This window comes from Oryctolagus cuniculus, chromosome 19, assembly GCF_051225735.1.
Source record: "Oryctolagus cuniculus isolate XC-2025 breed Fujian yellow rabbit chromosome 19, ASM5122573v1, whole genome shotgun sequence".
Taxonomy (NCBI): Eukaryota; Metazoa; Chordata; class Mammalia; order Lagomorpha; family Leporidae; genus Oryctolagus; species Oryctolagus cuniculus.
In genome coordinates this window covers 55,323,664-55,351,253 of record NC_142885.1, presented here as the reverse complement: position 1 = coordinate 55,351,253, position 27,590 = coordinate 55,323,664, and the positions used below count along the sequence as shown (strand labels likewise).

The 27,590-nt window shown below is 40.2% G+C and overlaps 1 protein-coding gene across 1 annotated transcript in view; it reads left to right on the top strand.

Moving 5' to 3' along the window:
* Window positions 1-27,590, top strand: part of LOC100352755 (phospholipid-transporting ATPase ABCA3) — a 182,954-nt gene that overhangs the window by 43,183 nt on the left and 112,181 nt on the right. The window contains exon 9 of the mRNA XM_089320830.1: window positions 12,883-13,056. Coding sequence (XP_089176956.1) covers window positions 12,883-13,056 — 174 coding nt within the window. The remainder of the gene's footprint in view (window positions 1-12,882; window positions 13,057-27,590) is intronic.

Genomic DNA, 27,590 nt, shown 5'->3' with positions numbered 1-27,590 from the left:
CATATGGTATTTGTCCCTTTGGGACTGGCTTATTTCACTCAGCATGATGTGTTCCAGATTCCTCCATTTTGTTGCAAATGACTGGATTTTGTTGTTTCTTACTGCGGTATAGTATTCTAAAGAGTACATGTCCCATAATTTCTTTATCCAGTCTATCGTTGATGGGCATTTAGGTTGGTTCCAGGTCTTAGCTATTGTGAATTGTGCTGCAATAAACATTAGGGTGCAGACCTCTTTTTTGTTTGCCAATTTAAATTCCTTTGGGTAAATTCCAAGGAGTGGGATGGCTGGGTCGAACGGTAGGGTTATCTTCAGGTTTCTGAGGAATCTCCAGACTGACTTCCATAGTGGCTTGACCAGTTTGCATTCCCACCAACAGTGGGTTAGTGTCCCTTTTTCCCCACATCCTCGCCAGCATCTGTTGTTGGTAGATTTCTGTATGTGAGCCATTCTAACCGGGGTGAGGTGAAACCTCATTGTGGTTTTGATTTGCATTTCCCTGATTGCTAATGACCTTGAACATTTTTTCATGTGCCTGTTGGCCATTTGGATTTCCTCTTTTGAAAAATGTCTGTTGAGGTCCTTGGCCCATCTCTTAAGTGGGTTGTTGGTTTTGTTTTTGTGGAGTTTCTTGATCTCTTTGTAGATTCTGGTTATTAACCCTTTATCTGTTGCATAGTTTGCAAATATTTTTTCCCATTCTGTCGGTTGTCTCTTCACTCTCCTGACTGTTTCTTTTGCAGTACAGAAACTTCTCAATTTGATGCAATCCCAATAGTTGATTTTGGCTTTGACTGCCTGTGCCTCCCGGGTCTTTTCCAGAAATTCTTTGCCTGTGCCAATATCTTGAAGGGTTTCTCCAATGTTCTCTAGAAACTTGATGGTGTCAGGTCGTAGATTTAGGTCTTTAATCCATGTTGAGTGGATTTTTGTGTAAGGTGTAAGGTAGGGGTCTTGCTTCATGATTCTGCACGTGGAAATCCAATTTTCCCAGCACCATTTATTGAATAGACTGTCCTTGCTCCAGGAATTAGTTTTAGATCCTTGATCAAATATAAGTTGGCTGTAGATGTTTGGGTTGATTTCTGGTGTTTCAATTCTGTTCCATTGGTCTATCCATCTGTTTCTGTACCAGTACCATGCTGTTTTGATTACAACTGCCCTGTAGTATGTCCTGAAATCTGGTATTGTGATGCCTCCGGCTTTGTTTTTGTTGTACAAGATTGCTTTAGCTATTCGAGGTCTCTTGTGCCTCCATATAAATTTCAGCACCATTTTTTCCAGATCTGAGAAGAAGGTCTTCGGTATCTTGATTGGTATTGCATTGAATCTGTAAATTGCTTTTGGGAGAATGGACATTTTGATGATATTGATTCTTCCAATCCATGAGCATGGAAGATTTTTCCATTTCTTGGTATCCTCTTCTATTTCTTTCTTTAAGGTTTTGTAATTTTCATCGTAGAGATCTTTTACGTCTTTGGTTAAGTTTATTCCAAGGTATTTGATTGCTTTTGTAGCTATTGTGAATGGGATTGATCTTAGAAGTTCTTCCTCAGCCATGGCATTGTCTGTGTATACAAAGGCTGTTGATTTTTGTGCATTGATTTTATACCCTGCTACTTTGCCAAACTCTTCTATGAGTTCCAATAGTCTCTTAGTAGAGTTCTTTGGGTCCCCTAAATACAGAATCATGTCATCTGCAAAGAGGGATAGTTTGAGTTCTTCCTTCCCAATTTGTATCCCTTTAATTTCTTTTTCTTGCCTAATAGCTCTGGCTAGAACCTCCAGAACTATATTGAATAGCAGTGGTGAGAGTGGGCATCCCTGTCTGGTACCAGATCTCAGTGGAAATGCTTCCAACTTTTCCCCATTCAATAGGATGTTGGCTGTGGGTTTTTCATAGATTGCTTTGATTGTATTGAGGAATGTTCCTTCCATACCCAGTTTGCTTAGAGTTTTCATCATGAACGGGTGTTGTATTTTATCAAATGCTTTCTCGGCATCTATTGAGATAATCATATGGTTTTTCTTCTGCAGTCTGTTAATGTGGTGTATCACATTGATTGTCTTGCGCACATTAAACCATCCCTGCATACCAGGGATAAATCCCACTTGGTCTGGGTGGATGATCTTTCTGATGTGTTGTTGCATTCTATGGGCGAGAATTTTATTGAGGATTTTTGCATCTATGTTCATCAGGGATATTGGTCTGTAATTCTCTTTCAGTGCTGCATCTTTCTCTGGCTTAGGAATTAAGGTGATGCTGGCTTCATAGAAAGAATTTGGGAGGACTCCCTCTTCTTCGATTGTTCTGAATAGTTTGAGAAGAATTGGAGTTAGTTCTTCTTTAAATGTCTGGTAGAATTCAGCAGTGAATCCATCTGGTCCTGGGCTTTTCTTTGTTGGGAGGGCCTTTATTACTGTTTCAATTTCTGTCTCAGTTATGGGTCTGTTTAGGTTTTCTATGTCTTCCTGGTTCAATTTAGGCAGGTTGCATGTGTCCAGGAATGTATCCATTTCTGATAGGTTTCCCTGTTTGCTGGCATACAAGTCCTTGTAGTAATTTCTGATGATTCTTTTTATTTCTGTGGTGTCTGTTGTTACATTTCCTTTTTCATCTCTGATTTTATTGATTTGGGTCTTTTCTCTTCTTTTTTTAGTTAGTTGGGCCAATGGGGTGTCAATTTTGTTTATTTTTTCAAAAAACCAGCTCTTCTTGTAATGTTTTTCTTGATTCAATCCTGTTGATTTCTTCTCTGATTTTAATTATTTCTCTTCTCCTACTAGATTTGGGTCTGGTTTGCTGTAGGTTTTCTAGATCCTTGAGGTGAATTGAAAGCTCATCTATTTGGTGTCTTTCCAATTTCTTGATGTAGGCACCTATTGATATAAACTTTCCTCTTAACACTGCTTTTGCTGCGTCCCATAAGTTTTGGTATGTTGTGCTGTTATCCTCATTTACTTCCAGAAAGTTTTTGATTTCTCTTTTGATTTCTTCTATGACCCATTGTTCATTCAGGAGCATGTTGTTCAATCTCCATGTGTTTGCGTATGCTCTAGGGATTCCTGAGTTGCTAATTTCCAACTTCATTCCTTTATGGTCTGAGAAGCTGCATGGTATGATTCTAATTCTTTTGAATTTGCTGAGACTTGCTTTATGGCCTAGTATGTGGTCAATCCTAGAGAAGGTTCCATGTACTGCTGAGAAGAATGTAAAATCTTTAGCTGTAGGATTGAAAGTTCTGTATATATCTGTTAGATCCATTTGGGCTATAGTGTCATTTAAATCTACTGTATCCTTGTTGATCTTCTGACCGGATGATCTGTCTATTTCTGAGAGTGGAGTATTGAAGTCCCCCAGTACTACTGTATTGGGGTCTAAGTCTCCCTTTAAGTCCGTTAATAAATCATTTAGATAAACTGGTGCCCTGTAGTTAGGTGCATATACATTGATAATTGTTATATCTTCCTGTTGAATTGATCCCTTAATGATGATATTCTTACAATGCTGGGAAACAGAGGTAGGAATTCAAGCTGTCAGCAAACGCTCGAGATTTGCATTGTGATTTCAGAAGTACACATTCTAGGAGTGTAAAGGCTATACTTTAGGAATGAAGCAGACATTCAAAGAAAAAGAATGACTCCTTAGAAGTAAGAGCAAAGTTGAAATAGATCATTATTGACAAAACCTAAATACTTAGGGAATTTCATCTGCCTTCCTGAAGAAATGTTAACTCTTTAGTGGGCTGTAAAATTAATTACATTAATTGTATTTCATTTTTTTCTTTACAATGTACAAAAAAACAAAAAATTACAAAGAATGCAGAAATAAAAAGGACTTACAGACTGAATACTAAGAGAAAATGTAGGCCATAGATAGCCACAGATAATTTAGATACTGGATTTTTCAGATAAGAACTTTACAATAAACATAGATTTGTGAATTTGGGAAAAAGATAAAAATAAGGAATTTTATAAGATCCCTAGAGTATATGAATAAAAATCTCAAATGTACATGCCAGACTTAAAAATTAAGCAGTTGAAGTAGAAGAAAGAATAAATAGAAATAAAAGCAAACAAGACATAGTTGAATGGAGTATTACTTAATCGGAAAATTTGTCATTAGAAAACACACAGATTTAAATGCAGTATGATAATTTCAAACAGTATGAAAAATAAAAGATACATTGGAAGAGACATTTAGACATGGTAAGAAACTCTAAAAGAAGTTTAATTTTAGTCCCTAAGGGTGAACAGAGAATGAGACAGAGCAGGAAGACCTTTCTCTCTGTCTCTCTCTCTCACTGTCCACTCTGCCTGTCAAAAAAGAAAAAAAAAAAAGTAAAAAAAAATTAAAAAAACAAAAACAAACAAACAAACAAAAAACATACTAGCCAGGCCGGCCCCGCGGCTCAATAGGCTAATCCTCCCCCTGCAGCACCGGGACCCCGGGTTCTAGTCCTGGTTGGGGTGCCGGCTCTGTCCCGGTTGCTCCTCTTCCAGTCCAGCTCCCTGCTGTGGCCCGGGAGTGCAGTAGAGGATGGCCCAAGTCCTTGGACCCTGCACCCACATGGGAGGCCAGGAGAAGCGCCTGGCTTCTGGCTTCGGATCAGCACAGCACGCCAACCGCAGTGGCCATTGATGGGGTGAACCAACGGCAAAGGAAGACATTTCTCTCTGTCTCTCTCTCACTGTCCACTCTGCCTGTCAAACACACACACACACACACACACACACACACTAGCTGAAGATTTTCTAAAACTGGTTATAGACATACATGCATGGATTTAAGAGTTCTATAAACTCTAAGATAAATGCAAAGATAATTTCATCTAGATTCATGATAATACAACTATTACAAACTAGACATATCCAGAAACTAACTTCAAATGAGCAAAGGTAATAATAATGATTTTTCAGTTACAAAATGATGAAATCCCGAGGATAATAGAATGACAATTTTTTTTTTTTGACAGGCAGAGTGGACAGTGAGAGAGAGAGAGAGAGAAAGGTCTTCCTTTTCCATTGGTTCACCCTCCAATGGCCGCCGCGGCCAGTGCGCTGCGGCCGGCGCACCGTGCTGATCTGATGGCAGGAGCCAAGTACTTCTCCTGGTCTCCCATGGGGTGCAGGGCCCAAGCACTTGGGCCATCCTCCATTGCGCTCCTGCGCCACAGCAGAGAGCTGGCTTGGAAGAGGGGCAACCGGGACAGAATCCGGCGCCCCGACCGGGACTAGAACCCACTGTGCTGACGCCGCAAGGCGGAGGATTAGCCTAGTGAACCGCGGCTCTGGCCTTAGAATGAAATTTTTAAGATGCTGAAAGATTAAGTAGAATCCTATACCTTGGAATTAAATGCCCAGAAAGAAAAATATTGTTTGTCATCGAAGTATAGAGATGGTTATTAGAGGCTGGGGAGGTAGGGAAGGGTAAGAAGAGATTCTGATCAAAGGATACAAAGTTTCAGGTATGAGAAATGTTTTATTGCACAATAATAATTACTATAATAATTGTCAAATAATATACATTTCTTTTTTTAAGATTTTTTATTTATTTAATTGATTGGTAAAGTTACAGAGAGAGGGAGAGACAGAGAGAAAGGTCCTCCCTCGTTGGTTCACTCCCCAAATGAGCACAACGGCTGGAGCTATGCTGATCCGAAACCAGGAGCCAGGTGCTTCCTCCTGGTCTTCCATGTGAGTGCAGGGGCCCCAGCACTCGGGCCATCCTCCACTGCCTTCCTAGGCCACAGCAGAGAGCTGGACTGGAAGAGGAGCAGCCAGGACTAGAACCCAGTGCCCACATGGGATACTGGCGCCACAGGCGGAGGATTAACCCACTGCGCCACGGTTCCAGCCCCAATATATATTTCAAAATAAGAAAATAAATTTCAACTGTATCCAAAAATGACAGGTAAGTGAGGTAATAGATATGTTACTTAACTTGATTTAATGTCACATTGTATGTGTATATCAAAATATCTCACTGTGCCCCATAAATATATACAATTGTTAGTAAGATATTAATAATACATTTTAAAATATTTTTCAAAAATGCAGGGAAATTAAGAAATTATGAGTGAATTTGGCTGTTCTTTCTAAGAGAAGTAACAGTAGAGGGAGCTTTTTGGTAGAAAAAAATACATTGCCAGAGTAGAGCATGAGAATGCAGGAAGGAATGAAAGATACAGGAAATAGTCAATATCTGGATGAACCTATGAGGTTAAGAATGAAAGGATATTTCCTTAATCTGATAAGGAATTTCTATAAATATTGTAAAGTAAACATCACAATGATGCTAAAATATTGAACAACTTCCTCCTAAGCCCAGAAGTCACACAAGGATGTCAGCTGTTACCCTTTCTGTTCAACACTGTAATAGAGATCTCAGTTTGTGCTCACTACAGCAGCACATATACTAACATTGGAACAATATAGAGAAGATTAGAGATCTCAGTTAATAATAATGCAAGGAAAGTCATAAATGTATAAAGATTTGTAATGAACATGATTACAAAAGAACCTATAAACTATTAGAATTAATATTGTAACGAAGGCACAAAAATACATGGTCAATAGATGCATTAGGGTTCCCTAGAGAGAGAAAAGTGGTAGGATGTGTATATATATATATATAATGTATGTATATGTATATATATACACATATATGTATATGTATGTATACATATATGTGTATATATATGTATATATATATGTATATATATATACATATATACACACAGATATATGAAGGGAGATTTACTAGGAGATTTATTTGGAGATTTATTAGTCCCTCAGTAAGGGACTTCTGCAGGCTGGAGACCCTGGGATGTCGATAGAATGGCTTAGTCTGAGTCCAAGACCCTCAGAACCAGGAAGCTCAGTACCAACAAGAGGGCTGTTGGTGGGTCTTGGAGTTTTAAGGCCAACAACTGATATCCAAAGCATGGCTCTCTGAGGGGCCATTTTCTTTCTTGTTCTCCCCAGTCCCACCAAGGCAATTAGTGGTGTCCACCAACGCTGAGGGTGGGACTTCTCTACCTAGTCCACTCAGACACATTGGCCAATCTCATTTGGACACATCCTCACAGACACTCAAAATAATATTTTGTTTTCTAGGTAGTCCTTAACCCAGTCAAGTTGACATCTGAAATTAAGCTATAATAAACAAAAATTTGATGTTCTATATTAGCTACTTTTGGAAAAGGAAATATAAAAATACCACTTGTCATGGCATCACATACAAGATATCTGGGAACAAATAAATGTGCAAGATCTTTATTCTGAAAACTAGCAAATATTCTTGGTTATTTAAGTTTGAAGATTCAATAGTAAGTTAGTAGTTCTCTCCATATAATCTGAATTAAAATTTTCAGCAAGTATATACATATGTTTGCTTATGTATATGAAAATGATAAACTGATTCCAAAGTTGTGTGGAAATAAAAAAGGTCAAGAATAGGCTATGTTATTTTATAAAAGCAAAATTGGAAGTGTCGCTCCCCCTCTTCGTGGAGGAACGACACAGGACCCTGCGCTGTTCTTTCATCTGCTCGGCCCTCCCCGGGTTTGCTGCTGGTTCTTCCCGGGTTGGCTACTATCCCTTCCACCTCCGTGGAAGGGCGGTTCCCCCTGGCCGCTTTCCCCACTTCCGCAGGAGAGCGGCACACTGCCGGCCGGCTCTCTCGGGGGCTGCACAGGTGTTCCTTCAGATAGATGTTCCTCTTAGATGTTCCCGGTGCATGCCGTCTCTCTCCTCCTTTATAGTCCTCCTCTGCCAATCCCAACTCGGCTGCCCACACGCCGAGTACGCTGCTCTCCTCCAATCAGGAGCAAGTCCTACAGTTTATTGGTTGAACTGGAGGCAGCTGTGTAGAAGCTGTTTTCTTCTCTCCCAGCGCCATATTGTGGGAGAGCAGATGCATAGAATAAGTCTTAATTCCAGTAACTTAGTCCAGTCCGGATTGCTCCCCACAGATCCCCCTTTCTTTTTATTTTTGGCGTTGATACGCGCCTGTCTTCGGTGCCCCGCAACACACACTCTGCTCTACTTGCTAGAGTTGCCACAGGTTCTTACAAGTCCTATCAATCAGGCAAACCGAATCCGGGTCCTCTCTTCGCCATGTTGTGAGGAGGTTTTTAGGCGCTGATGCGTGCCTGTCTTCGGTGACCTGCGGCTCACACTCTGGTCGAGCCGCCTGCTGGTGCTTACCGCCTTAATCAGGCAGACCGAATCCAAGCTTTCTCATTGCCATATTGTGGGGTGGCCTTATTGATGTTAATTCGTGCCTGTCTTCGGTGACCCGCGGCGCATAAGCTGCTAGCCGCCCACAGGTGCTCACCGCCTCACTAATCGGGCAGACCGAATCCAAGCCTTCTAATTGCGGTATTATGGGGAGGCCTTACTGATGTTAATTCGTGCCTGTCTTCGGTGACCGAATCCAAGCTTTCTCATTGCCATGTTGAGGGGAGGCCTTTCTATTTCTCTATTTCTCTATGTCCGGGCATTCCTATTTCTCCCATTCTACTTCCATCTTCCAGCATTCCTATTTTTCTCATTTTACTTCTAAACTTCTGTTTCTCTTATCCCTGCGGCTTCCCGGCGCCTCGCCCTGCCGGCGCCCGCCCCGAGGCTGCTTCTCAGCGGCTTTCCGGCTCTGAGCCGCTTCAGCCCGCGCCTCTCTCATCTGCGCGGCTCGGCTTTGCGCGCACACTCCGCGGTTACGCACTAGCCCCACGTTCCCTATCTACTTGAGCCCCGCATGCTCTGTCTGCGCGCGGCAGCCTCCGCGAGTCACACAGCGTAGCTTACGTCTCCGCCATTAGCATTCAATCTAAGTTCCCCGGGCTAGCCTGGCGAAGTCAACCCAGCTCACGTCTCCGCCCCACGATTTGGCTTCCCGTCCTTTGCTCCCCGGGCTAATCAGACGGATCCCAATCTGGCTTACGTTTCCGCTTCTGGTTTCAACTTTTCGCCCCCTATTCCCGGGCTAACTTGAGAATCCCAAAGTGGCTTTCGTTTCCACCTCGGCCTGCCCCCCGCGGCTTCAATTTCCCTAACATTTTTCTCTACCCGGTATATTTCCCCAAGCTTTCCTCCAACAATACTCCTCCCTCATTTCTCCTGGCCTCTCCCCACAGTCCGTATCCAAGTCTGTTTGTTCTAGCTTTCACTTTCGCTTTCGACCTTAGAGATTTCTCCCAGCTTCCCCCCGTAGTCCGTATCCGAGTCTATGCCTAGGCTTTCAATAGCTTCCTCCGGCACCTTTTTCGTCCGGCTTTTCCCTAGGCTGTTTGCTAGTCTCCCTCTCCGATATTTTCCCAGTTCTTCCCGTTTCTTCCCTCCTAAGTTTGCTATCCGTCCTAGGTTTCCTATCCGAGTCACGGCACCATTATGTCGCTCCCCCTCTTCGTGGAGGAACGACACAGGACCCTGCGCTGTTCTTTCATCTGCTCGGCCCTCCCCGGGTTTGCTGCTGGTTCTTCCCGGGTTGGCTACTATCCCTTCCACCTCCGTGGAAGGGCGGTTCCCCCTGGCCGCTTTCCCCACTTCCGCAGGGGAGCGGCACACTGCCGGCCGGCTCTCTCGGGGGCTGCACAGGTGTTCCTTCAGATAGATGTTCCTCTTAGATGTTCCCGGTGCATGCCGTCTCTCTCCTCCTTTATAGTCCTCCTCTGCCAATCCCAACTCGGCTGCCCACACGCTGAGTACGCTGCTCTCCTCCAATCAGGAGCAAGTCCTACAGTTTATTGGTTGAACTGGAGGCAGCTGTGTAGAAGCTGTTTTCTTCTCTCCCAGCGCCATATTGTGGGAGAGCAGATGCATAGAATAAGTCTTAATTCCAGTAACTTAGTCCAGTCCGGATTGCTCCCCACAGGAAGGATTTTTTTTTTGCTAACAGATGCCAAAATGTGCTATGAAGCTACAGAAATGGAGTCAATGTGCTTTTCCTAAAAGGACTACTACAGAGGTCAGTAGAACAGAGAATTCAGAAACAGATCTACATATAAATGGTCACCATTTTATGAAGAATATACTGCTTTGTGCAATGGATAATATATTCTTTCTAATAAATAGGCTTGGGTCAATTGAATGTCTATGGGAAAGAACTGAAATGTGAACTATAAATGCCATCATACTCAAAAAATTCATTCAGGATGGGTCATAGTCCTAAATATGAAAAATAAATTGAAAAAGATTGAGAATTGGTAGAAGGATAGGAGTAATTTTGTTCTTAAGGCTCTTTCAGTCCCTGTATCAGCACATACATTATCAAAGGTTTGACTGATTTCTCCTTGTTTCATCAGAATTTCTCCTCTCATGCTTTTTGGTACCCAGATTATGAAATTACTGCCAAGGAATAAAAGAGTTTTCTATTTTTCTACCCAGAAAGGGTTTGCCCCTGTCAAGAATGACTGCATTTAGTTTTATTTATAGATCTTCATTAGCTTTAAAGAAAATTATACTTTCTTATACTTTTTTTCTTATACTTTACTGGATACTTTTTTTTTTTTTTTTTGGACAGGCAGAGTAGACAGTGAGAGAGAGACAGAGAGAAAGGTCTTCCTTTTCCATTGGTTCACCCCCTCAATGGCTGCTGTGGCTGGCACGCTGCAGCCCGCGCAACGCACTGATCCAAAGCCAGGAGCCAGGTGCCTCTCCTGGTCTCCCATGTGGGTGCAGGGCCCAAGGACTTGGGCCATCCTCCATTGCACTCCCAGGCCACAGCAGAGAGCTGGACTGGAAGTGGGGCAACCAGGACAGAATCTGGTGCCCCGACCAGGACTAGAACCCGGTGTGCCGGCACCGCAGGGGGAGGATTAGCCTATTGAGCCACAGCGCCGGCCATGGATACTTTTGACTTGAGTTTTCACTACTTGTGGTATGATAAATTTAGGTGTACTTTTCTGTCTGTCCTGTTAGAAATTTTTATTGTTTTTTTTTCTTTTATACATCTTTATTTTTATTAATATAAAGAGAACATATTTCATGTATTTCATAGGTACAGTTCTGAGAAGGTAACCATACTTCCCTCCCTCCCCATCCCAGCTCCCCTCTGTCCCTCCCTCCTTTTCTTTTCATTAGTTTTAGAAAGTCATAATTTTACTCCAATCTACAATCACAGTTAATTCCCCACTAATTGTAATATTCAACAAGTAAAAAGTAGGAAGACCATAATTCCACAGGAGTATAAACAAAGGCTAAAAATAACAGTCATATAACAGGATGTCCATTTCACTTCTATACATTTTTATATTCTGTATTAACTGTCACATAGAGAAAAAACATACATAGAGAAAAAAATACGATATTTGTCTTTTTGAGAATGACATTTCATTAAGCATAATAGTTTCTAGTTGCATCTATTTTGTTGCAAGACAGGATTTCATTCTTTTTAATGGCTGAGTAGTATTTGTGTGTGTGTGTGTGTGTCTTTATACAGTCAGTTGATAGACATCTGGGTTGACTCTGTATCTTAGCTATTGTGAATTAAGCTGCAATAAACAAGGAAGTAAAGCTAAATTCTTTCATATGCTGATTTCATTTTGTTGGGGGTAAATTCCCAAGTGTTTCTTGCTTTGATTCCATAGCTCAATGTTTTTCATCAGTTTTTTAATTTTATTTTTTATTTTTTATTTTTTCTTCTTGTTTAAAGGTATACAAATTTCACATATACAGATTTAGGAATATAGTGATTCTTCCTACCCTGCCCTCCCTCCTACCCATGCTTCCACCCTTCTTCCTCCTCTCTTCCCTATTCCCAGTCTTATGGGAGTGAACCAATGGAAAGATCTCTCTCTCTGCCTCTGCCTCTTCCTCTCTGTAACTGATTTATTTATTTGTTTGAAAGTCAGAGTTACCCACAGAGAGAAGAGAGGCTCTAGAGAGAGAGAAAGAGAAAGAGAGGGAGAGAGAGAGAGGGAGAGAGAGAGAGAGGTGTCTTCTATCCTCTGGTTCACTCCCCAGTTGGCCACAACACCGGAGCTGTGCCAATCCAAAGCCAGGAGCTAGGAGCTAGGAGCCAGGAGCCAGGAGCCAGGAGCTTCTTCTTGGTCTCCCACGTGGATGCAGGGGCCCAAGGACATGGGCCATCTTCTACTGCTTTCCCAGGCCATAGCAGAGAGCTGGATTGGAAGTGGAGAAGCTGGGACTCAAACAAGCACCCATATGGGATGCTGGCACTGCAGGTGTTGGCTTTACCCACTACGCCATGGTGCTGGCCCCAATAAATAAATCTTTGAAGAAAAAAAAAAAAAAGATTATCTAGGTTCTTTTTTTCTGTTCTCACTGGACTAAAATAATGCAATTCTTATAATACGTAGTACTTTAAATCATGTGGTTTTCTGTAATACTGATTCTATTGTCTTAGATACTCTTTTTAGAGTATCATAAACATGGGTTTGAAAAGTAACAAGACAAAAATTGTATGTAGGAAAGCATTATTTTCATTTTTGTCTATGAAAATTAAAAATTAATAGAAATGATATGGGTATCTTCATATAATGTGAACCACCAGTATTGTACATCTAATTTATTAGGCTCAATGTTGATGAACAAAAATAAAAATTATAAACAGATAGGTAGGCACTTCCTTCAATGATAAGATATTTGCAGTAATAGAAGAAGGAAGATAAATTCCAAAGTTTCTGCCTTACATCATTCATGTATTTTTTTCATTCAAACAAAAATATTTATTGAGCACCTACTAAGTATTAGACACTGTACCAGAGGCCAGTGATGTGGTAATGAACAAAATTTTACTTCTTTTTTAGATTTTATATGTATGTAGAGAAGCATTGGTTCCTTGGTAATAAAATGCAGGTATTTCTATTTCTAACTTCTTTAGCTTGTATAAACTGACTATATTTTTCTTCATTTCAGCTTCCTTGGCTGTTGCCATTACAGGTTTCTTCTATTTTCTCACTTTCTTTCCACAAGTAATCATCATAGACCAGTATGCAGTGATGAGCCTCACTCAGAAGGTGTCTGCCTGCCTTATTGCAAATATTGCATTAGCTATTGGCATTGATTTACTGTGTAAGATGGAAATGAAGGGTAAGTTTTTCCTTGGTGAGAATGCCTTTAATAGTTTGATCCTTAGAAAGAAAAGGCAGGCAGTGTGGGGTTGGTCAGGAGGTGGGGTGCAAACGTTGATTGTAGTGTTTCTTAACTGTATTTTTTATTATATTTTCTTGATCGCAAAAATTATATATGTGCACTATGTATGTATATGGTATGCATGCAGTTTTGAGGGTACTTCAAAATGTGAGAAAATGGAATTTAAAAAGACAAGTTGATTTTAGTTCAAAAACATTTTGAACTATATACATATTTTAAAATAATAAGTATATTTCCATAACTTTGAAGACTTTTTGTCTATAAATGCAAACATAAATAAATATATATTTGCTTACATGGAAAATGAAATTTAAAAACAAGTTTATTTTAGTTTAAGTTCATGCAGTTTTCTTCATAATAGTTTCCAGGAAGTATTTGAAGACCCCTCAAATATGTCCACATTTTATGTATGTCAGTAGTCTCTTCTGGGGGTTATTTCACCACCCAGAGAACAGTGGCAATATCTAGAGATGTTTTTGGGTTTTTATTGACATTATTGAAGATTGTTACTGATAGCAAATAGTTACACTCCAGAGATGCTAGTAAGTATCCCATAAAATACAGTCCCACAACATAAAGTGTCCAACTCCAAACATCAGTAGTGCTGAGATTGAAACACCCCAGATCCATAGCCTTATGTTAAAATCTGTGAGTTCATTCTGTTATACCCAGTTTCAGTCCAACATAAATGTTTATCATCAAATTTTTCCCAGTACATATTTTTATTTTCTTTTGCAACCATGAGAATCCTAACTCTAACCATTATCAATATATTTACTGTTTTTTTTCAGTTAAATAGTTACAGAATCCATACCAGTGTGAATAGCCAATATGATAATTATTTGCTTGTAATCCTTTCTATATTTACTTAAGGATATGTACTTGAAGTATTGTGTTCAAAACTTACTTCAGGGGGCCAGTGCAATGGCTCACTTGGTTAATCCTCCGCCTGCGGGACCGGCATCCCATACGGGCACTGGGTTCTAGTCCCAGTTGCTCCTCTTCCAGTCCGGCTCTTTGCTGTGGCCCAGGAAGGCAGAGGAGGATGGCCCAGGTGCTTGGGCCCCTGCACTCACATGGGGGACCAGGAGGAGGCACTTGGCTCCTGGCTTTGGATCAGCGTAGCTCCAGCCGTAGTGGCCATTTAGCGGGGTGAACCAATGGAAGGAAGACCTCTCTCTCTCACTCTCTAACTCTGTCTGTCAAATAAATAAACAAAAAAAACTTACTTAACTTTTCTCTCAGTGTAGTTATGTTATTAATTTGTAGTAAGGTTAACTACATTTATTTCTCTATGAATTTTATTTTCTTTTTTAAATTTTATTTAAAGTGTGTAAGTTTCATATATTTCATATATTCAAATTTAGGAACATGGTGATACTTCTCACCCTACCCTCCCTCCCACCCATGCTCCATCCCTTCTTCCTCCTTCCTCTCCAATTCCCGATGTTAATTTTTACAAAGATCTCTTTTCAGTTTACTTTATACTCATAAGGTTAACCCTACACTGAGAGTTCAACAAATAGTATGAAGAAAAAAAAAACACTGTTCCTTAACAGTGTAGATAAGGGCTGTAAACAATCATCAAATTTCAAAATTTCCATTTCACTCCAATACATTACATTTTAGGTACTCTATTAGTTACCCCTGATTAGGGAAAACATTACAATATCTGTCATTTGGGGACTGGTTTATTTCACTAAGTATATTGGTTTCCTGTTGCATCCATTTTGTTGCAAAAGACAGGATTTCCTTTTTTAACAGCTGAGTAGTACTCCATAATGTATATATACCATAATTTCTTTATCACATATATAATTTCAGTTGATGGACATCTGGGTTGATTCCATCTCTTAGCTCTTGTGAATTGAACTGTAATAAATAAGGGGGTACAGATCACTCTTTCATGTGCTGATTTCATTTTCTTTGAGTAAATTCCCAGGAGTGGGATGGCAGGATCATATGGTAGATCTATATTTAGATTTCTGAAGTATCTCCATACTGTCTTCCACAGTGGCTGCTCTAGTTTACATTCCCACCAACAGTGGATTAGGGTACCTTTTTCCCCACATCCTCACCAGCATTTGTTGGTTTCCCCTTGAGAGCCATTCTAACTGGGGTGAGGTGAAATCTCATTGTGGTTTTAATTTGCATTTCACTAATGGCTCATGATCCTGAGTAATTTTTTCATGTGTCTGTTGACCATTTGAGTTTCATCCTTTGAAAATGCCTGTTCAAGTCCTTTGCCTTTTTATTAACTGGATTGTTTGTTTTGTTGTTGTTGAGTTTCTTGAGCTCTATACATTCTGGATATTAATCCTTTATCAGTTTTATAGTTTGCAAATACTTTCTCCCATTCTGTTGGTTGTCTCTTTACTTTGCTGAATGTTTTTTTTTTCCTTTTGCAGTGCAGAATCTTCTCTGTTTGATGTAATCCCATTTGTCAATTTTTTTCTTTGATTGCCTGTGCTTCCAGGTTCTTTTCCAAGAAGTCTTTTCCTATGCCATTGTCTTGCAGAGTTCCCCCAAAGTTTTCTAGTAATTTGATGGTATCAGTTTGTAGATTTAGGGCTTTGATCCATTTGAATGGATTTTTTTGTAAGGTGTAGAATAATAGTCTTACTTCATGCTTCAGTATGCAGAGATCCAGTTTTCCCAGCACCATTTGTTGAAGAGACTGCTTGCTTCATTGATTGATTTTAGTTCCTTTGTCAAAGATTAGTTATTTGTAGATGTGTGGATTGATTTTTGGAATTTCTATTCTATTCCATTGGTCTACACATCTATTTTGTTGCCAGTACCAGGTTGTTTGATTATAACTGTAGTATGTCTTGAAATCTGGTATTGTCTATGCATTATATTCTCAGCCCTTCCTGGTCATTGTTTGATTTAATATGCATTTCTGAGTATATAGGACATTCACAAAGTTTTTAAAGAATAAAAATAAATGCTATTATACTAAAAAATTGTCATTGCCTTCCTAACCTATTATGTCCCACTCTGTAAGTGATTAGTTTTATCTATTTCTGTTTTATCCTTCCTGTATTTCATTTTTTTAAAAATATCACAAGGTTTATATGTATTTTCTGTTACCTGACTTTCTTATAACAATAATAGTATACTGTATATTCTTTTCAACTAAGTTTTTTTGTGCAAAAATATATCCTAGAAATCATTCCATATGATTTTATATCTACAAGGAGTCTTCAGAAAGTTCCTGGAAAATATGTATTATCAAAAACTACATGGATTTCAAAATGTTTTGCATCAAAACTCATACTAACTTGCTCTTACATGTCTGAACAGAATCTAGTTTGAGATTCTAAAAGGATAAGATATCAGTTTGAAAAGAAGCCCTATCAAAGCAACGTGAATTATGCTAAAGATGGAAGCAAGAACAAACATCAAAGTTATGGAGAGAGAGAGAGCGGGAGGGAGGAAAAAGGGAGAAAGGGAACAGGGAGGGGGGAGAGAGAGAGAGAGAGAGAGAGAGAGAGAGAGAGAGAGGAAAGAATGAGTGAGAATATCTTCCATGTATTGGTTCCTTTTCCCAGATGACCACAGTGTCCCAAGCAGTAGCTTGACCTTCTGTAACACTCCTAATCAGTATGACTTTTGTTTATTGTTGACTTATTGTGATGCCTAGAACTTCCAGTGTTGTGTTGAATAAGGGTGATGAAAGCCAACATTCTTGTTTTGTATCCAATCTTAGGGAAAGAACATTTAGTCTTTCAATAGGTGTTTTATATGTAGGTGTTTTTCACAAGCTTTTTCATAGGTTGAAGTAACTCTTCTCTATTCCCAATTTTCTGAGAGTTTTTGATATGCATGAGTGTTGGATTTTATCGTGATTTTTCCTTGTCAATTGGTGTGATCATACAATTTTTCTTATATATATAAACTATTGATATAATAGATTATACTGATTTATTCTGACCTCTTCCATTTAGGTTTTGATTTATTTTAAGTTAAGTTTTTATTTGTGATGTGAGGCTGAGGTATTTTTTTTCCCCATGTGTCATTTTTTTTTATTCTTTAAAAGTTTTTCTTTCTTTTTTTTCTGACTGGTGTATTTCAAAGGATTTTTCCTCAGGACCAGAAATCCTTTCTTTTCCTTGGTCTATTCTATTGGTAAAACCTTCAATTGTATTTTTTTATTGACATTTACAGCTGCAAGATTTCTGATTGGTTCTTTTTTATATAATCTCTGTTGAATTCCTTATTCATATCACGCAATGTCTTTCTCATTTCTTTGAATTGTCTGTATTCTCTTGTATATCATTGAGTTTCATAGGATCATTACTTTGAATTCTTTTTCATGTATTTTGTAGTGTTCCATCAAGTTATGATCTGTTTCTGGAGAAATATTTTGATCCTCTGGAGTTGCCTTGCTTTGGCTTTCTTGCTTCTTTATATTTCTTGTGTTGTTCCTATGTTTCTGTGCCCAATGTCTGATGTGTAACAGTTACTTCTTCTTTATGGAGTATCTTTCACTGAAAAATACTTTTACGTTTAGATGGGATTTGGGATGTTAGTTGGGTCATTGCTTTGGCTTTCATTCTAGATAAGCCCAGAAGTGGATCTTCCATGTGATTTCTTCAACTGTAATCCATGTTACAGCTACATGTCATGTTAGTGGTGTCTACAAGTGCCACAACTGTTTAGACTTCACCAGTTCATGGAAGTAGTGTTGTGATTCTGCTGTAGTTTTGGGCATCCAAAGGAGTGTTTCCTTAGGCTCTTTTAGAATCAAGTGCCAATCACATTGGAGTTTGTGATTGCAGAAGCCATAGTCCTAGAGTTCAGGACACAGAGGGGACTATTTCCAGATCCTGCTTGGTTAGTATGTATGATTCTGTGACTGTGGCACTGATCATCAGAGATCTGGAGCTGCAGGATATGGATGGTACCTTCCTCAGGTTCTGAAGGGTGGCTGTGGGTGACATTGGGGCTTGTAACATCAGCATCCACAGTCCCCATATTGGGGGATTTGGAGGGGACCTTCCCCAGGTTCCACAGGATGAGCCAATGGCCATAGTCTCATAGCTGCAGGATGCCGTGAGAACCTTACCCAGGTTCCACAGGGTGAGTGTTGGTGACACTGAGGCCTATGACGCCAACACCTGCAGTTGTAGAGCTTCAGGATGTATGAAACCATCCTCAGTTCCTATACAACAAGTTCATTGGCTCTTGGACTAGTGATGCCATCTGGTACAATCTTGGAACTATGTAACTAACAGGAATCTCCCCTTGTCTCATGGAGTGAGTATGGGTGATGCTGAGGCTTGTGGAACCAGTATCTGTGGTTCTGAAGCTGAAAAACTGGGTGGGCCTGTCCCAAAGCTCTGTGGGGGCAAAATAAGGATATGCTGAGAATTATACACTGGTGTCTCAGGTCTTGGAACAGTAGAATGCAGATAAGGCCTACCTCCACAATTATGGTGGTGAGCATAGATATCTATAGGACTTACAGTACCAATAGTCACATTCACACCGTTGAGATGTGTAGGAAGCCTTACCTAGGTTCACTGGGGTGAGCACAGATTGTGCTGTAGATTGTGTTCCGGCAGCCATGGACCTTCAGGTGTGGAATGCCAACAGGGCCTTCTTCAGTTTCCATGGCGAAGTCATGGGTAACTCAGTATCATAGCACCAATAGCTGCAGTCACAGAACTTCAAAATGTGGTGACCTTATCCAGGTACCACAGAATGAGCTTGCATAACTGTGGGTCTTACGGCACTAACAGCTTTGGTCTTAGAGCTATAGAAAGCAGAAGGGGCCATCCCATGTTCCCTGGGACAAGTATAGGTAGTACTGAGTCTTGTGGCACCAATAGCCATGCCCAGAACTATGGGACTAGGATGGGACCATCTCCAGATTCTTTGTGGTGAGATTGGGTAATACTGGGGCTTGTGCATTGGAAGCTGCAATTCTGGAGCTGTGGAATGTGGATAAGGTCCCGTCCCCAGATCCCATGGCAGTTACATTTGATATCAGGGCTTGTGCACTGTCAGTTTCAGGCCATGTGCCATAAGAGGTAGAAGGACAAGGTTGATTATGGAGCTTGTTCCCTTCTGCTGTTAACTGTGTTTCATAAGATGATGAGGGTAACTTCCCCAGATCCCACCAGGACTTGTGCACCAGTAGCTGCAGTCCCTGAGCTGGAAGAGGCATATGGAACTTGTGTACCACAGTTCTGCAGTTGTGGATATTAAGAAGCCTGTCTTATCCTCTTTGAGGCATGTGCTGGTCCCAGGGGCTTCTACTGGTTCCAGGGGCTTCTACTGGTGTCAGGAGCTCCCTAAGAGCTGTAAGACAGATTCTAGTCTAGCAATGTATACTGTAGCAGCTTGGATTCTGAGAAAGTGGGAGTCAATGTGGATTCCTTTTTTGTAGTAAAGCAATCACTCAGACTCCAATCATCTTTCCAAACTGGATTTTTTTTTCAGGCAGAGTGGACAGTGTGAGAGAGAGAGAGAGAGAGAGAGAGAGAAAGGTCTTCCTTTTCTGTTGGTTCACCCTCCAATGGCCGCCACGGCCAGTGCGCTGTGACTGGCGCACCGCGCTGATCCGAAGTTAGGAGCCAAAGGCCCAAGGACTTGGGCCATCCTCCACTGCACTCCGGGCCACAGCAGAGAGCTGGCCTGGAAGAGGGGCAACCGGGACAGAATCTGGTGCCCCGACCGGGACTAGAACCAGGTGTGCCGGCGCCATAGGCGGAGGATTAGCCTAGTGAGCCATGGCGCTGGCCTCCAAACTGGATTTTAAGCTTTTGAGTACTATAAAATTCTCTTCTAACAATGGCTGCTGATAAACCAGCTGCTTCCATTGATGAATTTTTTGCTGTCACCAGCAATCTTGCCATAATGAATACCTTTGACAGACATGTTCTTGACGGTAAATCCCATATTGTCCCCAGGAAGAGCTTCACTTAGAGCTTCATGGTTCATTTCAGCTGACTTTATCTCAGTTGTGAAATTGGCTACAACAAAAGTGACCACCATGCCAAGTTTGAGAATACCAGTCTCCACTTAGTCTACAGGGCCAATACCAATACCACCACTTTTTTTTTTTTTTGTAAGGGAAAGAGTTTATTGGGGAAACCCAGCAGGCTGGAGAGAAGGGGTGAAGAAGGAAAAAGAGAGAGAGAAGGAGAGTATAAGAGAGAGAGAGACAGGACAGGAGAGCAGAGAGCACAGAGAAGAGAGAGTAAGAGAGGAGAGAAGAGAGCAGGAGGAGCGGCCAAGAGAGCCACAGGTTCAGGAACAGGTCCTTTTAAAACTTTGCCAGAGGGCAGGCAGGGAAGCAGGAGCAGCGAATCCTATTAGGATGGGGGTGGAGCTTGACACTAGCAGTTAGGTCATGTGGCTACCTGGCCTTCAGCAATGGCGGCGGGGGTTAGGGCCTAGGATGTAAATCAGGGTGTATGTTGCACCATAGATAAAACTGCGCCATTTTCCTAACATTCCCCCTTTTGTTTTTTATAAAGCAGGAGTTGTATGGGATTACATTAGTCCCAAAAGTCCAGGAGGGGTAGAGGGACGATGATCTGTCTTTAGAGCTACTTCCTGCTGACATGGGGCGATGAGGTATTCTTCGCTGGCATGGGCGATGTCTCAAGCTGCTGTCTCCTGGGTGGGGAGCTGAGTATATACCTGTAGCAGCATTTGGTTGACCGCCTGGTTGCTGAAGACCTTGGTTTGTTCTATTATCACCTGCTGTAAATACTTAAACAGACAAGGTAGTATAAAAGACAGGGTGAGAATAGCAACCAATGATCCTAAGAGTGGCATTAACCAGGTAATGAAAGGATTTCATAGAGGAGAGGAAATGAGGGGGTTTTCTGGACCCTTGCAAAAACAGTTTAATGGACATGGTTTAAAGCTGATCCCAGCCAAGACTGGGAAAAAGGCCACTTAACTTTTGCACGTAGTGGGGTTTGTCTGTAGAGAAATTCTAAACAATCATACAATATTAAGTGGGGGAGAAGACCATCAGTACATACAGGTTGGGAGTAGAGCATTGGTGGTAGAGTAGAGGCTATGGTTACAAAGGAAGAGGCCCACGTCGACTAGATAGGGTCTAGAACCAAGGACAGAGTCATTATGAGAGGACCTAAGAAAGGTGCTAAGTCACAAATAAGTTCTCCGATTGAGAGGCAAATAGAAAATAACAGAAGGAGCTTGATAACAATCTGGTGGGCTTTAGGCCTTGTGAGTTAAGAGGCCTAGACCTATGTATCTCGTCACATAGTGTACATCCTAAGGGAGGTATGAACCTCCTTGGGGAAGGCACCCTGTTGACTTCCATTACCTAGCTGGCCTGGGAGGAGAGCTGGCTGGGTGAAGGCAGGTGGCATTTCGAACAGGAAATTCACAGTTCTGCCTGCAATGTCACTGACCCTATTTGGCCATCTCCTCAGCAGCAGTGGTCACCTTGGAAGCTGGGCCGAGTGAAGGGCTTCTCAGCTTAGAGCCAGCAAAGTCTGTGCCTCTGACCTGGTTGTCCCTTGACTCCAGGGCAGTTCCATTTCCCGTGATCCAACTCTTGGGAGAGCTGCCAGGGCGCTTCACAAGCTGACTTCTGCTGAAGCCCAGGCTTTCCACATTGAAAGCCACTGCAGAGGACTGACCTGTTGGGTCTCCTTGAGGGCAGATCACTGTACAGAACAACCTTTAATAGGTCTGCCACCTATCTTTACATTGCTTCTGATGCCTAGCTTCTTTTTCCTCCTGGTTTTTGTTAAAGCAGACCAGAGGATGCAAGTCAAGGGGTTGCTCAAGTCTCATCTCTAATCTTGGTGGCCTAAACTAGAAGTCTGTAATTACAGGCATGTTATATAGTGGTTTATGTTGAGGCAGACAATGCCCATGAGGAAAGCTATGTCCTTACTTTAAAACTTTCTCTCCCTTTGGTCTTAAAGGGAGGTCTTCCCTGTTTACTGTGCTGATGGTGAAGTAAATCTAGCTGAAGAATCGTAATTTAAGCTTTCATTTTGGCTATGCTATTACATAAGAATGTTAACCATCCTTTTTATAAGGTCTAAAGATTAAATTGTGCGTCCTAGAGAGTCCTTCAGTATAGTCAGTTTCCTACCTCAAAGAGACTAGAGAAATGACAGAACAAGTCAGGCTTAGAATAGAGAAATGAGGGAGCAAGTCCCAGATTGCATACTAACAATAGCAATATCAAATGAAAACTTAGCAAGTGATTTCAACCATTAGATAGCAACTTAAGAAAACATTTACCAGAAGGTCCAATGCCTTCTATAAACTTTAAGAATACATGTATTTGTAAACATCTTTTAAGTATCTAACATGGTGTAGCTTGTTTAACCAGTAAATTCAAGCACAAACATATAAAATGTTTTTAGTTTCTTTCCACCACCAATTTTAAAACATCTGATACAGAGATTCAGGTCACATGAATCAAATATAACTTTGATTAATTTTAGTTGTTTAAATTATGGGCAATCTTTTATCTATAAGCCAATTAAAATGAAACTCAATAAATTTTCCCATGTAGACATACAATATGTATACCCATAACATAAAAGATAGAACATAAAGCATTTTCAATAATAGCTTTTAAACTCTTTTACTGCTTTTTAATTTACCAGTTGATTCAAATTACTTCCTGATCTTAGTAACCTCAGTTAACCATACTTACTCTCAGTTGGTACCTATAATACATTATTGACTTCCTCTGTTTACAGAATCATCCCAAAATACTGAATACAATAGATGTGGCTAGAAAAAGTCCATCAGAACCTATAGGAGGACAGCTAAACACAGAACCAACAATGTTTTAGTTTTATGAGCAGCAGATATGATAGATCTGATATATAAAACTGGATGACAAAAGACTTTGAGTTGCCACGTTTAAAATTATAAACTCTCTACAAATTCAACAAGAGGCACTTGCTTACTTCACACAGTATTTTTGAAAGCACCTGTAGGATTTTACAAAGCATTTAACTCTTTTAAGCCTCTGGGCCCTTCTCATAAAGATAACCATCATGTCTAGTAACACAAGATCATTAGACTTTTTAACTTTCAGGCATATGTAGCAGTAGCATTTTATATTATAAAAACTTAAAATTTAGCACCACTTCACATCTTGATAGTACTTCTAATATAGTCCAAATAGCCTGATTAGTTGGTGTCTCTACAAGATGAGAGACTTATATGTCCTTCGATTTTTTCAGTTGGGCCCAAACTGGAAAAACTGAAGTTCAAAATTTACTGGAAATTTCAAAGTCTAAATTCTTTGAAACTTTGATTTTTGATTTTTTGAATGCCTGTCAAGGGTGCCACGAAGGCTCAAAATCCAAAATATCTGGTTGAAATAAGATTCCTTAACATCATGACATAATATAGACCAAATTTGATGATTGTTACAAGGTGATCATTCAAATGTTTGAAAATAAGCACATATTTAAATAACTCACAGCTCTTAATAAAAAAAATCAGCTGTTTTCACTTAGAATTTAACAGAGAATTCAAGAGAACATAATAGATTACTTTAACATAGGATCAGATTCTAATTTTATGTCAAAGAGGAATAGATTAGTATACTTGTGATGTTTTCCATCTGCCAATGCCCTTGATTTACATTTTGCAATAACCTGTTAAAAATCTCCAAATTAAGATAACATTTTAAAATAAGGTAACACATCAAATTTCAGCCTGAGTTACTCCAAGCAATGTTGAACTATTTTCATAGACAATTTATAAACTAACCCAAATAGTTTTTATAGAATATAACATGCTGAGTATACAAAAGTTTACATTAGATGCATTTATTTCATTTGCCTTTACTCAATTTAAATTATCAGTTACACCTAAATGACTTAAGATGCTGCTATTATATCATATATCTATCTGATTTGATTAAAATTAAAATTGCATGCATCGAAAACAAGTACTATTTACCCATTGCTGTTTCATTGAGTACTGATTACCTGGAAACCTGTTAAAATAAATTGTGAAAATAAGTTCAGCAAGTTACAAAGCAATATTTTTAAAGGCAGTGATCTTACTAGTTTCGAGAGAAATTCCTTCAAACTCAGTGTCTAGTTACAGTTGCCTTTCTCCTAAGAACACCTTAGGCCCATGACATCATAGTCAGCCACTTGGGACTGCATCAAGACAGTTCCCAAAGGTGACAGTGAGCCAGAGGTCGATGCACCAAACCTGATTTTCCTGTCTGGCTTTCTCATGATAAAACAAAAGAGCCATCAGAAGGGTAGGAGACCTAATTTGTTTCTCAATAAGCAGGGAGCCCAAAAGAATGGGATTACCACTCCTTTGCTATTCTTATGGTAAAACTGGAACAAGAGAGGGACAAAAGACCAGTTGGAGGACCAGGGATGGAGAGTGAAAGCATGGAGACAATCATTCCCAAACTGATAAGACAGAGAGAGTAGACTTTGGACCAGGCCTGGTTCTAAGATAAAATCTGAATTGCTGGGTGGGAGGGGGAGGTATAGTGAGCTGAGATAGTGAAAAGCTGGGGCCACAAAGGTGGAAGGCAGAGGTTTTGGCTTAGGCACTTGACCTCTAGTGGAAACTTTGGAGGCCAATAGGACCTTGGCCAGAGAGCAGTACACATAGAAGGTTTAGATCAAAGATAGAAAAGCTTGAGCATATGGGATCTCCTTCCATTTTCCCGAATGCTCACAGAAGTGTTAAAGATCTTGAATGATATCAAGGTCAAACCACTCCAACTTTGGGCTGATCCCTCAGGGCCAAACGCGCCAACATGCAGGGGCCACTTTAAAGATGAGGCATTGACATTTGGGGGCTGGAGCCAATTTGAGAGGAACCATATTACTTAAAGAATCAGATGGAACGTGGTCAGAGAAAAGTTCCCACTGCGACCTGTAGAGTCAGATCCATGAATTCAAGCATTCTTGAATCCTGGCAGACTGACTAGTGAGAGAATATGGGAGCAGAAGGCAGGGTCATCACCCAAGCACCCACTGGAGCCCATGGCTTAGCCTGTAAAAGGAGAACAGAGGTTGAGTTGTCACTCACACCCACTATTGCCCAGACACAATGTCTATAGAGACTAAAAGCCTTAAGTAAGAGTTGTGGTTAGTGTCTAGTACTGTGACTTTTACGAGAGTCAGACGAGCAATACCACCACTTTTGTAAATATCCTGTGGTGGCAGATATGTTTGTCAGTTGGATGAGTTGATGGTAGGGCACTCCAGGGCTTCAAGCAGTATGGTTCTATTTGTGCTATCATTTTTATGGGGGACTTTCCCTTAAACTAGGTCATATTAACATACTTAGCTCCAGTATGTTGTGACCATACTAACCAGAAATTGGTACAAATGCAGCTATGTCAGGGTTGTAGCCAATTTTTAAAACATAGGCATTGACTTCCTTAATGATTTCCTTATATCTCTTCTGGCTATATAGTGGCTCAGTGGAATCCACTTTGTTAACACCAAAAATTATTTATTTCATACCTGGTGTTTAAGCCAGAAGGCCAGCATACCTTTGTAAATTCGAGCTTCAGATTCACTGAAACCAGCAGCAACAATCAGGACAACATTGTCAGTCTGAAATATGCCTGTGATCTATTTTTGTTAAAGTCTTTGTGTCCTGGTTTATCAGTGAAAGTCACAGAATAGGGGGAGATGTCAATGGAAATATGCTCAGCTTTCATATGTAAGACCCAGGCATACCTGAAGAAGACATTTACCATCTCAGAATTCGCCTTCTCAAAATTTTCAATGATTTTTATGTTCATTGCTCTACATTTATGAACAAAATGGCCAATGGTGGTTGACTTGCCTAATTCTGTGTGTCCAGTCACTGTGGTGTTGATATGAAGCTTTTTCTTTCCCATTTTGACTTTGGTTTAGTGATAGTTTTCACATCTATGTTCTGGTTGCGAATCAATTGCAAAAAGCTGCTTGATTTTCTTATGTTGAATTACCATCACATTTATTAGGTAAACCCCACTTGTTTATGGTGTATAATGCTGTTGGATTTTATTTTCTAGTATTTTGTTCAGGATTTTTGCATCTGTATCCATAAAAGATATTAGTCTGTGGCCTTATCTTTTGTGATTCTTTGTCTGGTTTGGAATCAGGGTAGTTCTAACCTCATAGAATGAGACAGACAATTGTTAAATCAACAACAGGAGTCACTGAGCACCTGCACCCCATGTAGGATCTCTGTCCTTAATGTGTTGTACTATGAGAATTAACGGTAAAATACTAGTCGAACAGTACTCTATATCTTGTGTGGTTGTGTGGGTGCAGTCTGTTGAAATCTTTGCTTAGTATATACTAAGTTGATCTTCTGTATATAAAGAAAATTGAAAATGAATCTTGATGAAGAATGGGATGGGAGAGGGAGTGGGAGATGGGATGGCTGCTGGTGGGAGGGAGGTTATGGGAGAAAAAGCCACAACAATGCAAAAGTTGTACTTTGTAAATTTACATTTATTAAATAAAAAATTTTAAAAATTTTAAAAAATAAAGTTAATTAAGTTCAGAAAAATGCTTACAATAAATAAAAAGTGAAATCAACATCGAGATGCAATGACTTTGATCAGCCATTGTCTCCACTGTTGAGGAACATATTTCATACAATTTGTTGAACACTTTATTTCTATAGAGTTAATTTTCTGTGTATGAAATTAATTGAAAATAAAAAATAGAATGAGACAGAAAGCTTACTGCTTCATCCTTTTTTTCCTTTAAAAACTTTTAAAAATGTTTAAGTTATGCCAAGTTTCATATATTTCATATATATAGATTTAGGAACATAGCAATACATCCCACCCTACCCACCTTCCCACTCACGCTCCAATCCTTCTTCTTCCTCCCTCCATTCCCACTCTTGTAAACTGGAAGTAGAACTTCATCTTTTTTGTTTTCTTTTTGAGGAGTTTGAGAAGGATCTATGTGAATTTAAAAATAATTTAAAGATTTATTTATTATTTATTTGGAAGGCAGAGTTAGAGAGGAGGGAGAGGGAGATGGAGAGAGAGAGAGAGAGAGAGAGAGAAAGAGAGAGAAAGGGAGAGAGAGAAAGAGAGAGAAAGGGAGAAGGAGAATATGTTCCATCTGCTGGTTCACTCCCCAAATGGCTGTAGCAGTTGAGGCTGTGCCGTGCTGAAGCCAGGAGCCTAGAGCTACTTCCAGGTATCCCACGTGGGTGCAGGGGCCTGAGCACTTAGGCCATCATCCTCTGCTTTCCCAGGTGCATTGGCAGTGGAACTGGATTGGAAGTGGAGAAGCCAGGTCTTGAACTGGCACCCTTACAGGATGCCGCTATGCCACAATACGGACCCCTGTGCTAATTCTTTGACAGTGAAACCATGTGGTCCTGGACTTTTTTTCTTTGTTGTAAGGGTTTTTTGTTTGTTTGTTTGTTTTTGATTACTTACTCAGTATCCTAGATATTTTTATTCATTCATTTTAAATTTTAAATTAACACATAATATT